The 13,380-nt window shown below is 38.7% G+C and overlaps 1 protein-coding gene across 1 annotated transcript in view; it reads left to right on the top strand.

The window, feature by feature from the left end:
* The window catches only part of KIF1B (kinesin family member 1B), a 169,925-nt gene that overhangs the window by 78,572 nt on the left and 77,973 nt on the right, over positions 1-13,380 (top strand). The window contains exons 11-13 of the mRNA XM_012662500.1: positions 451-618; positions 4,827-4,960; positions 12,551-12,630. Coding sequence (XP_012517954.1) covers positions 451-618; positions 4,827-4,960; positions 12,551-12,630 — 382 coding nt within the window. The remainder of the gene's footprint in view (positions 1-450; positions 619-4,826; positions 4,961-12,550; positions 12,631-13,380) is intronic.

Here is a 13,380-nt window from a genome sequence, read left to right as displayed (position 1 = left end):
AAAAAAAAAAAAAGAAGTGTATCCTTGTGGTATTTGTCATTATAGAAATGCTGAAGTCATAAGAAGTAATAAAATTCTAGGTACATGTAGCATTAAAAAATTAGCAACAGAATGTTCACTAAAAGAATATTAATATTTTTATATCTGCATAAGTTCCATTACTTTAATCTGGAACTCTCTATCCTCCTTCCATTAAAGACACTTGATATAATGGAAGAAACACTCTGTAGTCTGACAAATCGGGTTTGAATCCTTTCTCTGGTATTTATTTCCATTGTGGTTGTGGGCAAATCACTTAAATTCATCTGAGCCTTTTTGCTCATCTTTATAAGGTACTATAAAGGTTTATACAAGTGTATTATTTTATCAAGGCTCGTAAAATGTGTAAATACTCAGGATGTTTGATTTAGAAATAATAGTATGTTATTTATGAGAAGTAGAACATTTGAGAAATGAATTTTCTTTTTGGATCTAGATATGCAGATCGTGCAAAGCAAATTAAATGCAATGCTGTTATCAATGAGGACCCCAATGCCAAACTGGTTCGTGAATTAAAGGAGGAGGTGACACGGCTCAAGGACCTTCTTCGTGCTCAGGGGCTGGGAGATATTATTGATAGTAAGTGAATTAAGGATCAACAAAATCTAATCTTTTCTTCAGCGTTCTTACATTTGAAATAAACTTTAAGGGACTTGATGAAGCTACATAGTAGTGGAAAAATTTTTTTTTTCCTTTAAAAATCCAATGAAAGTGATCTCTGGATTCCTTTATGTAGTATATACCAGGCTATCCATTTAAACTCATGAAATGAGTTTCTAAAACATGAATATGTCACCACTTATATTTTTATTAGAATTCTGTTTTAGATCAGCAATGAAGTTTATTTGTAATGTTAAACTTATTATCACTAAGAAATTAATCACATCATTAAAATGTTACCTGAGGGTTTTGTTTTATGGGTTACTCTGAATTAGTGTAATGGCAGTAATAGATGTGTAAGAAACCTCCCATTCAAGTCTACTTTCAGATAAGATTCCTCCTCCTGTAAAATTATTGACTGTCCCCTGCTCCCTATGAATATATGAAGGGGAAGACTCTAATTTATCCCATCCAAGTACTAGCCAGGCCGAACCCTGCTTAGCTTCCAATATCAGACGAGATCGGGCATGTTCAGGGTGGTATGGCCATTGGCCATAGACCCAATTTCTATCAAGTTCAGGAATTAGACTTCTGTAGAGTATTGTTTTACAATGTTGTCTTAAAATACATCTTTTAAAAATCTCAGTAATCTGCCTATATAATGGCTTAATCAGAAGTTCTCTTAAGTGAGTTTAAGAGATTTTTCAAATAGAATAGAATATGGTAGAATATGGATTTGTTTAATAAATGACATTTTTATTTTTTGAGTGTAAAAGTAATATTATATTCCTTGAAATTCTAATAAAATTTTCAAAGCCTCTTCTGGCTTAGTTCTTACTAATTAGAGGCTGAGTTTATATGAATACAGTTTTATAAAAATGATAATATATTCTAAACGTTAACTTTTTTATCTTCCCAAATGCCGAATACTGCTCTGTTCCCTCTTTGTGTCACTGCTGAACCTAAACTTTGACCCTTCTTGTATTTTCCCTCCTGCTTACCTTCAGTTGATCCGTTGATCGATGATTACTCTGGAAGTGGAGGCAAATGTGTGTATTTCGTGTATTGGTTATTTCCAGTACTCTGACTTGCTAACTTGCCTCTGCTGGATCAGCCTTAAAATGAGCTTTGCATGCTAGCAATCCTAACAGGGAAATCCCAGACAGAGCAAAGTGTAGAATCAGAAATTATCCTATTTTTGCCCTTCTTCATTTAGCAATGCCATCTTTGCTGAATTTCTGTTAATGGCTTAAGTGAAGTTGAGAGGCTTAAGAATCTCTTGTTGCTTCTGCTCTTCAGTTTTCCCCCTATGTGATGATTAAATTATATCCCAAATCATAGATGATGATGATAGCAATGATAACAACTAACATTTATTGAGTGTTTATGATGTGCCAGGCCCTGTTTTAGGCACCTTGAATATATTATCTCTTTTAATATTGTTAATGACTTAAAAGTTCCATTATGCTTATTTTACCAATAGCCTGGGTGATTTGTTTGTCTGAGATCCCACAGTGTCTATAATATGTGGTTGGGTTGGATGTTGTGATTCGGAGCCCTTGCTTTTAATCATTATTACACTAACACTTGTTTTTCTCCCTCTTGAATTGCTCCCTTCAGGGTCTGATTATTTAATATAAAAATCCTTTTTAATTAGCGTTGTAAATCTGAGGCTTTGTATACATAATGAAAAACAATTGAGTTGGCCAAATTGTGAATGAGGAGCTCTGCAAATGTTGGGCTGACACTCACCTGTGCTTATGCTAAGTTGATTTTATTCATATCTTGGGCCTCAGCTTACTTGATCGTTGGATAAACATTTTTCCCCCTTTTCAGAAATTACTAATTAAATTTTTTTAAAACTTAAGTGTCTAAAATGTGCTTGAAATGAGGAGAGTTTATAAAAGATCGTGTGAACCTCATTATTCTCTCCCTATATCTCATTAAGTTGATGAGGTAATAATTTCTTACCCTTTTAAGGTAATTCATCAAGGAATTGTTATCTTAAAAGAAATGAATCTTGATTTCAAGGTTAATTTTTAGATTCTTATTGATTTGTTTATTTTTACAGAAAGGCATGTAACAAGGCTTAGTAGACAGTGAGGAAATACGTAGGAGAAACCAAATATAGGCCTGGCTGTTGTTAGAAGGTTAGGCCTTGAAGGCATTACAATGTATTAATACAGAAATGACTCTTGGACTGGAACAGCTCTGTCTGAGATTTCCAAAGCTGAACAATACTGGTGTGGAAAAGATTCCTTCTTGTTCTTGCTTATTGTGCTCAAGGTGCTCCTACAAGTTTGTTGCCTACCTCTTTTTTGAGCAGCTGTAGCATTTCCTAAAAAACCATGCATGACCAAGTTTTAATTCTGTATCTGTGAAGAAAAGCAGCCTTGACTTCTTCTCAATTTCCATTTTGATCTACTTCTCTTAATTCCTTCTAGGGTTTGCATGTGTCCGTGGGACCTTTTAAACTCCATCCATCCTGGTCTTTCCCACCTGCTGCTGTTACCTGGTGGTTAACTTTTTGCACCAGTTTCTATTCCCTTTTTAAAACATACCTCTTTGCTTGTTTCTCTATGTTCTGTATTTGCAGATGGTGGTTTTCAAACTGTCTCAAAGCAACCACTGGTTTTAAGGGGCTTCAAACCCTGGCTTCCATTAAATATTAGAGATGAGTAGACCCAGAGAGAATTAATAATATTTTCTCCAGCTGTTTATATTGACTCAGCTCCTTTAAGGAAAACTTACTTAGTTTTGATATGAATTTTAAGCAATACAGATATTCTCAAATTTAAAAATGAGCTGATTTTAAAATTGAAATGCACCAATACCACAGGCATCTATTTAAGAAGGATGACTAATGAAAGTACAAACAGTAAATTCATTAATTTGTTGTTTGTGGCTTTTTTACCAATATAGTTTAAAAGTAAAAGTTACAGTAAATGAAAATATGTCCCCAAAACTTGAATTTCATACTAAGAAATTGGCTTACCAGTGACCCATGATTGTACTGTTAGGCAAAGTAAGGGCCTTACTTAAATTAGCAAATAATCAGATTTATTTTTTGCTTGCTCTGTAAATGAATGGAAACTACACTAAAACTCATTAATTTGCTAGTTCTTCCCCCTTGAGGCAATCAGTTGGTCCTAATCTCTTAACCAGGACTTGCACAAAATTCCTGTCATTTCTACAATTACCTCTCCTTTTTATTTAAGGCATATTTTAAAAATCCTCTTAGCATATTGAAATGTTGTTACACAAAGGACACTACTGAGTGCTCAGATTTTTGTTTTAGCTCTAACATTTTCTTGGAAATTTTTGCTGAATTTCATAGAACACTGGGCCAGGCTGATATAGATTATTATTGATAAATAAATGATCATTGTTTTTCCCTTACTATTACAAACTACTGGAATTTAAGAGTAGTGTAAATCTGAAGGCATTGTAGACTTGGAACAATAGAAAGAATAGAAGGAACATAGCTGGGTGCAGTGGCTCACGCCTGTAATCCTTGCACTTTGGGAGGCTGAAGTGGGAGAATCACTTGAGGCCAGGAGTTAAGTCCAGCCTGAGCAGCATAGTGAGACCTCCATCTCTACAGAAAATAGAAAAATTAGCTGGGTGTGGTGGCGCGCACCTATAGTCCCAGCTGCTGTGGAGGCTGAGGCAGGAGGATCACTTGAGCCCAGGAGTTTGAGGTTGCAATGAGCCACTGTATTCTAGCCCAGGAAACAGAGTGAGACCCTGTCTCAAGAAAAAAGAAAGAATAGAAGGAATGTAGTTTGGCTGTTTAGGGAGACTGCCTAAGCAACATCCTGTAAGGCTCCAGTTATCTCCTACCAGATAGAATGTTAACCTGTATTGGAATTTTTAATTTTCTCAATGCAGAAATGACTCTTAACCTCTAGGATACCATTATTACAGAGACATGTTTTAGAACTGCCATCTAAAACAATTATAATCTGTCTTTGTATTATAGTGTGTCTTTGTCTTGGCGCTTCAATGCTGTCCTTTCTTACACCGATGTTCCTTCCTGTCTTTTTTTCTTCCTCTGCTCCTTTCCCTCTTTCCCACTTTTTCTGCCTTCCCTTTTTTCTATCTCCCAGATCTGAAAGATTTTCAGAACAATAAGCATAGGTACTTGCTAGCCTCTGAGAATCAACGCCCTGGCCATTTTTCCACAGCATCCATGGGGTCCCTCACTTCATCCCCATCTTCCTGCTCACTCAGTAGTCAAGTGGGCTTGACGTCTGTGACCAGTATTCAGGAGAGGATCATGTCTACACCTGGAGGAGAGGAAGCCATTGAACGTCTAAAGGTAAGTAATAGTTCAGACTGAATGCAAGGTATTCTATATAGCTCCACAAGGCAGAACTAGGATTAAAATCACTGAGATTTTGGCTCAACATATGGAGAACTTCCTAACTCTTACGGGTGTACTGAAAAAGAAATTTTCTACTTTGTAAGTTAATTGATTTGTTTTCACCAGAATGCTTGAGTCTGACATGACCAGGCCTAGATGGGAGGGATGCATGGACAGGTCATAGGTTGGCCATGCAGAGTAACTGATTAATAGATATGTGTGTTAATTCTGGGGTAGTTTATAAGTCACAGTGAAATGTTTAGCTAGAAATATAGTTGGAAATAATTAGTTAGAAACATTTGGCTTCATTTGAAGATGGGATTCTTTTTTTTTTTTTTTAATTTTTTTTTTTTTATTTCAGTATATTATGGGGGTACAGATGTTTAGGTTACGTGTGTTGCCCTTGGTTGCCCCCCGCCAAGTCCGTGTTTCAAATATGTCCATCCTTCGGGTAGTGCGCATTGCACTCCTTGTGTATACAAATACCCGTCTCCTCCTCCCTCCTACCCCCTCCTCCCGCCACCCTCCTCCTTCCCCAACATCCAATAGATGTTGTTCTGATATGTGCATTTATGTGTTGATTAGTTAATACCAATTTGATGGTGAGTACAAATGGATCCCGTTGTGCTGCTCTTGTGGTGCCCCATTTTGGATAATGGGCTTAAGTTTAATCCAGGAAAGTGTAAGAGGTGCTAGATCACTGTCGTTTCTTATGATTGAGTAATATTCCATTGTATACATATACCAAATTTTGATAATCCACTCATGGATTGACGGGCACTTGGGTTGTTTCCACATTCATGCAATAGTGAATTGTGCTGCCATAAACATTTGGGTGCAGATGTCCTTATCGTAGAATGTTTTGTGCTCTTTTGGGTAGATGAAGATGGGATTCTTTATAGGGCCATGCTTCTGTTAGTAAATTACATATACAACTAAAAGAAAGTTCGAACATTTGAACTATACCAGGTTTATACAGATACACATTAAATTATATCTTCTGGAAGTTCACAGAATACCTTGACACCCTATGATTACTGTATAGGAAGAGCAGTTTCCTGTGCTGGTGCACATGGGGTCCCCGGGCCATAGTGCTGCATATATGCAGATCCCCCTGCCTGTGGCACCCAGCTTTGCTGTTGCTGGCTCTGCCAGGTTCTGTCTTGTCTCTTTCCATGAATATGAAAGTTATGAGCAGCAAAGCCTTTTCACCCATAACTTCTTCCCTTCCCCCTCAATGACTACATTGAGTAGACAGTTGTTGCCTGTGGTGCTGAGACAAGTTGTGCAGGAATCCCACCATCCATCAGATGACTGCGACAGCATCATATGCTTTGAAGCAAATGTTTTTTATTCCCCTGCTTGTCATCTCCAGGATGATAGTTTGACCCATACCTCTTGGCCTTTGTATTCAAGAGTGCCAGGGTAAGAGACACAAGGAAGGCAAAGACACTTTTTTTTTTTAAGAGACAGGGTCTTACACTGTCACTCAGGCTGGAGTGCAGTGGCGCAATAATAGGTCACTGCAGTTTCGAACTCCTGGGCTCAAATGAAGCAATCCTTCTGCCTCAGCCTCTGGAGTCGCTAGGATTGTAGTCATGAGCCACTGTGCCTGGCCAAAGACACCTTTTAAGGATCTGGGAAGGTGTAGCCATGCAGCCAGCCCGTGTTCCTCTCCATGTTCGCTCAGTATCCGTCTCATCTGCTGCTCATTGAAAGACGATTGAGAACAGTGACATACTTTGACAAATGCAATCGTTGAAAAGCTTGCTGAACCTCTTCACCACTGCAAGTGAATTAAACTTGATAATTGGAGATGTCAGGTGCTTTCATTTTGATTTTCTGGCAAGGCTGAAAAGATTTTATATGGGCTTCTGTAGAATGGGCTTCTGCTTTTTCTTTCTTAATAAGCCTATCTTTTCCCTTAGTATTTTACTCCAAAAATACTGTGCTTTAGAAAGAGGAAAAATTATCTTATTTCTTTCTTCAGAACATGTTAGAAAGTGGGTGAAGTTCTGCAACACCTGATGAAGAAAAGAGGGAGACATTTTTCTGTTAAATATTGCAAGCTGCAGGGTAATTTTTACTGTTGGTAAAATTGACTTGGAAATGTTACTAAAGACCTTAGTGAAGGTGTGTGGTTAAGGTTTCATTCACACATTTTCTCACAATAGTTGTCAGTGACCATGTTGCTATGCAGCAATCTATTTAGAGTCAGGGTGGGAGATAGGGAGTTCCCTGGAAATGAGAAGTGAAACATCCCACTTGTTGAGTATTTAATAGAAAGTATTCTTTTTCTTCGGGATTTTGAATCTTACTATCGATATTTGTTTATTAAAGCTTTAGTGCACAAATGAGATTACCCTTTCCTTTGACATTCATCTTGGTGTGGTGTAAAGGAGAAATTTCTCCCTAACTGGCAAATGGGACCAACTGAAAATAATGTCAAATGTTAGGAGTCAAGGCATTAACCAGACTCTTTAAGAATTAGGTCACTCAGTGTCTTCCAAATAGTTTCTAGGGAATAACGTTGTCATTATTCAGGGAACTCTCCCTCAACTTCCCTACTTCCTACTAAAATAAAACTTACTGTTTTAATCAGAAAATAAGTTCCTCTGTTTTAATTCTTCTTTACAGAAACGTAAATGAAATCTTTTATTTTCTCTAGCTTCCTCTAGAAAGAAAATAGACTCTTTACAGTTTTGTGCTGCCTTGAGTTTTTAAAGCAGCACGGTAGTTCACTGAAGCAGGAGTGCCTTTGTTCTGCTCTTATTTTGTGAATGGTGAGAATTCTATTAGGGCAGACCTGCATTTTAATGCTGCAGGCAGATAACATTTTGTATCCACAGTGTTAGGGCAGTGGTTGTACGATAGAAATGCTTGAGAATGTCCAGGAGCTGGGATCCTAAGGCATGACAGTGCAGGAGAAAAATACTGTAATGGAAGACAACAATAAAGGACGTGAATTCATTTTCCTAATATTTTATTCCCCTTTGCTTCTCTTTATTTTTGACTTAAGAAAAGATCAGTTGGTAGGATACTACTTTTACACAGTGTTGCTGCTGCTTTGTTCATTGAATAGCCAATTTCCATATGCAAAACACCCCAGTTACCCCATCATAAATATCTTTACCTGTCCACAAACCTCTCTGGCAAAAGTGAGTGATAAATAATTGCTTCAGTTTTAAGTCACAGTTCAAACTGAGTTGAAATGTATGTATCGTTGACTTGACTTCCTGTCCTATAAGGTTTGTAGCTGTAGTCACTGCATCGTGGCTGTGGTGTCAAAGTCAGTACTGTGAGTGCCATTGCTTAGACTTGGCCTATAAATATCCATTGCAGAAGCAGGCAAGGGCAAATGCTGTGCTGAGCGGCCTGAGGGCCCCACACTTGGAACTCTTGTAAAGCATGCTGTGTTCAGTACAGTAAAACCTTGGCAATCTGGTGGTTTTGAAGAATGTTCTGTGTAGTGTTTAACCTCTTAAGTATCACAACTTAAATTGTAATGTTTTTCATGGAAATAATTCTGACTCACCCTGTGGGTTTCTCTGCTTCCTTAACTGAATCATTAAGGAGAGATTAAATTATTTAGCTGTATGAACACAATTTGTTAACCGGTGCTGTACAAGTAGCTAGAGTTGCAGACATGCACGATGTGAGACCAAAGAGCGAATGACACTTGAGCCCATTCCTTAGATCTTAAAAAAAAGTTCCTGATATCCCTCTGTTTTGGGACTTTTTTTTCAAATGTAGTTCTGCAGGAAGGAAGATTAAAGATTTATCTCCTCAACTTCTCATTTCAGAACTGTGAATCCCCATTTCAATTTCATCTTACTCGTAGAGTGGGTTATGGGCAGCCCTGGACACCAGTGTGCCGTGTCTGCCTGCAGAATAAGTTGATGAGCTGTAACTGAATGCTGGCTTCCTATTGGCTTCTCTGTTTTACTTATACTAAGTTTGTTATTCAGGCTTGAACAGATTATCCTTCACTTTTTCTTACTTTTGTGTGAGCTGTTTCATAGAATATTTACTTGAAAGCCTATTGATTCTGTTCTTATGTGAAGAAGGAATAGTAAGAATCAGGAAACTCAGGAAATCAGGAAACTCAGCTCTAGACCTGGCTCAGGTTGTAGTGTGGCCTCAGGTTAATCACTTAGCTTCTTTGGTCCTCAGTTTCCTCATCTGTAGGATGGTTTCCCATGCTTTTCCCAGCACTGAAGTTTTGTTGGTATGGCACTCAGTTACTATTTTCTCTAACCTTTCCTCAAATTTTTAAAAAATAGCTTTCTAGACAACACAAAGATTGCAACTTGGAGATGTAATAAAATTACAAGTTGTACCTCACTCAGAGTACTCGTTAAATCTCTTTTCTAGAAAGAGATCATGTTCTGATTTACCCTTCAGGTGGTTAGTAAAATTAGAGAGGTCGTATTAGAGTTGGCAGCAAAATGGTAGGAAAGATTCCTAGACAGTAACTTTGGTCTCTTAGGGTGAGTTCTATGGTTGCCTCAAAATAGGATAGCTTTAGTATGGCAAGATAAACCTCTGCTCTGAAATTATCTTTTTCTGAAGGTAATCAACCAGGAAAAAATATTTATATTTTTTCTCTTTTTCACACAGGAAAAAATATTTTAAAAATACCTCATGCATTAGTTTGTATTCCATAAACAACGTAAGTAGTTTGTGGGCCACACCATAAGTTCTGGTCTAGGTGCTTTGGTTTGGTCAGGTGTCTCCTATTGTCCTGTTGTTTGTTTTCAAAGTCTTCCCTTTGAGATTATAAAGATTTCTACCCAGCTATCTGTAATAAGTCTTAAAATCTCATAGGTTATGGTGTCAGCTTGTCTTATATTTGCCCATTTAAAGTCATATGCAGAAGCGTTTAACACCACTCTGTTAGTTGTTGCATAACTTTTCTGGTGCTTTGTATAGATAGATATATACTATTGACTACTTGGTACCAGGCACACCTCCTTTCCTGGCCTTCTCTCTCCTTGCCGTAGGTGTATGGGTTAGTCTCGGTTGCAGTCCCTCCAGCATGGCTCGTTGGTTCCCCGCTTAGCTGTGGAGTGGCTGTGCACTGCCTGGTAATCATCCCTACTGAGCACTGTGTAGCAGTGCCATTCGGGGAGCTGTTTTAGCCTTTCAGCCTGTGTGTGCTGAGGGTTAATGAGAGCCAATTTAGGTGGTTTTTTTTTTCTTCTTACCTTCCCCGCCCCTACCATAGGCTTGTTCTAGCTTCTCCCACTTTGTAACTGGCTCTGCTCTTTTCTGAAAGAGTACCTCCTACGTGGCTGCCTTTATATAAATGTTACTGTTGCCCATGCTCTTTCTAACTTTTATCTGTTTTGCTCTTTGTCTAGCTTTTGTGGTAGTTGTTCTTTTCTTTTTTTTTTTAAATCACGCTCTCATATTTGTTTCTCCTGACTCCTGTACTTCTTTGCTTTGCAGCTGATGCCTTGAGTCTTTACTCTTGGCTTTTTTACATGCTCCCTTGTCTTTGGTATATTTTTTTGTTTTGAGGTAACATCCAATATGGTATTATTCTGGAAGCCTAAGAGTTCCAGGAAACCAAACACCAGACATGTTGGGGTTTATTGTTTTATACTTCTCACAAGTTCTTTCCCTTTTTTTTTCTTTCTCTCTGCCTTTTTTTTTTTGTCACCCAGGTTGGAGTATAGTGTCATGATTATAGCTTACTGTAACCTCAAACTCCTGGGCCTAAGTGATCCTCCTGTTTCAGCCACCTGAGTAGCTGGGACTACAGGCACATATTACCATGCCCAGCTAATTTTTATATGTACGGGGTCTTGCTGTGTTGTCCAGGTTGGTCTTGAACTCCTGGCCTCAAGCAGTCCTCTTGCCTTAGCCTCTTAAAGTGCTAGGATTACAGGTGTGAGCTACTTCACCCAGCAAGTTCTTTCTATGTATATAATTATGTGTGGGGATCACAGAGGCTTCTTAAAATGATCTGGCTTTTTAGGGACAGGGTCTCACTCTGTCACCCAGGTGGGAGTGAAGTGGCGCCAATCATAGCTCACTGCAGCCTCAAACTCCTGGGCTCAAGCAATCTTCTTGCTTCAGCCTCACAAGTAGCTAAGATTCCAGGTGTGCACCACCACACCTAGCTAATTTTTTTTTTTTTAATTTTGTAATGCTATTTATTTATTTTTTTCTCACTGTGTTGCCCAGACTGGTCTTGAACTCCTGGCCTCAAGTGATCATCCTGCCTTGGCCTCCCAAAGCGCTGGGATTACAGGTGTGAGCCACCACGCCTGGCCTGACCTATTATGTAAATCATGCAGTGAACTATTTTGTGAACTGTAATACTTTTCCTCGTTAATCACTGTCACCATCACTGCAATCATTTCATCATCATCATTATCTGAATTTCTGATTCATGACCAGCATTTTATCCTGCTTTTGCATAAGCTCGTTCCCCTTTTGGTATTCCTTTACTCTTCATTCTTTGCCTAGTCAGTTCCTGCTTATCCTTCATTCCTCTGTCTGGGCATCACTCACTCCCAACTCACCTTCCAGAGACCTGTGAATACTCGAGTTCTAAGCACTTTGCACACTATTCTGTTATCTCTTGCCTCAATCCTCAAACATGCTGCTCTGGCAACATGATTTTTCCTGGAAAATTCCAGGCACTTTCCTACCTATTACCCCACATACGCACAAGGCAGGCCCTGTTCTTCCTTTGTCCCCGCTCACATATAACCTGGTCAGTGAGGCCTGTCCTGACAGCTTCACTTCAGATTGCTCCTTCACCTACCCTTCCCCCTGCATTCTTTGCCTTCCTTGCTTTATTTTTCTTCAAAGTACTTATTGATTAAAATTGATTATTTTGTTTGCCCTCCTGGAATGTAAGTCTCATGAAGGCAGGGATTTTGTTCCCTGCCATATCCCTGGATGCCTAGAACAGGGCTTGATATATAAGGGGTTATATATATAATTATTAAATGAATAAATCGTCAGTTACTGCTCTCTCTCCCCAATATGGTGAGCTCCTTCAGAACGGAAGCATGTTTTAGTTATTATATTTATATAATAAAGAGCAAGTGATTGGTAAAATTGTCACTTCGGTAGCTATGTGCTTTCAGATGAGGTTTAGTAATAAACCTTTTTATGTTGGCTATTGTGTTGTGTTTAAGAGGGTACTGTGTTACGGTGAAATTATGGTAAAATAAGAGCAGTGAATCTCTTTGGGGACTTTATTCTTTTATAGAAGTGTTGTCAGAAAAAGCATCTCGCGTTTCGAGATATTAATATTACCCTTCCTCTTTGTACACACACATACATGCAGACTCACTGTTAGGTATTTTTATGACAACTTGGAGGATTTATATGTCTGGGGCTAGTTTAATTTTAGGCCTAGTCTTTATGATTCTTACCTTATATATTAAAAAAAAAAAAAACCTCATCACATTAGATTCTGCCTTTGATCCTCAAAGGGCATAATCTGATTTTGCTTTCCTTCCTAGACGTGGTATGTTAGATTATAAGACTCTTGCCACTTTAACTGTGTGCTTCCTTCCCTAGGAATCGGAGAAGATCATTGCTGAATTGAATGAAACCTGGGAAGAGAAACTTCGTAAAACAGAGGCTATCAGAATGGAGAGGTCAGGAGGTTAAAATCTGGGAATGTTTCTAAGTTTTCTCGGGAATTTGGATTACTTTTATAATAAAAGATGAAATCAAAGTTAAAAACAAAGAATCTGCCCTCCTAAAACATGAAGCAAAAAATAAACCTGGCTGAGGAGTTATGGCCAGTTGAATTTACACTTGAAGTAAAATCCACGTATTTAAATGTTCTCCAGAAGTAATGTGCGTAATAGTTACCATTCTGCATGTTGCTAGGGATCCATAAAAACTGGAACATACTAGGCTGGGCGTGGTGGCTCACACCTATAATTCTGGCACTTTGGGAGGGTAAGGAGGGAGGATTGCTTGAGGCCAGGAGTTTGAGATCAGTTTTGTAGAGACACCGTCTCTACAAAAAACGGAAAACTTATTATTGGGCATCGTAGCGTGTGCCTGTAGTCCCAGCTACTTGGGAGGCTGAGGCAGGAGAATCCCTTGAGCCCAGGAGTTTGAGGTTGCATTGAGCTATGATAAGGTCACTGTACTCCAGCCTGGGCAAGAAAGTGAGACCCTGTCTCAAAAAAAAAAAAGAAAGAGGCCGGGTGCGGTGGCTCACGCCTGTAATCCTAGCACTCTGGGAGGCCGAGGCAGGCAGATTGTTTGAGCTCAGGAGTTCGAGACCAGCCTGAGTAAGAGCAAGACCCCGTCTCTACTAAAAATAGAAAGAAATTAATCGGGACAACTAAAAATATATAGAAAAAATTAGCCGGGCATGGTGGCACATGCCT

Source organism: Propithecus coquereli, unplaced genomic scaffold (assembly GCF_000956105.1).
Source record: "Propithecus coquereli isolate 6110/MARCELLA unplaced genomic scaffold, Pcoq_1.0 Scaffold77, whole genome shotgun sequence".
NCBI classification, from domain to species: Eukaryota; Metazoa; Chordata; class Mammalia; order Primates; family Indriidae; genus Propithecus; species Propithecus coquereli.
Note: the sequence above shows the minus strand (reverse complement) of the source record. Positions and strands in the feature narration are given on the sequence as shown.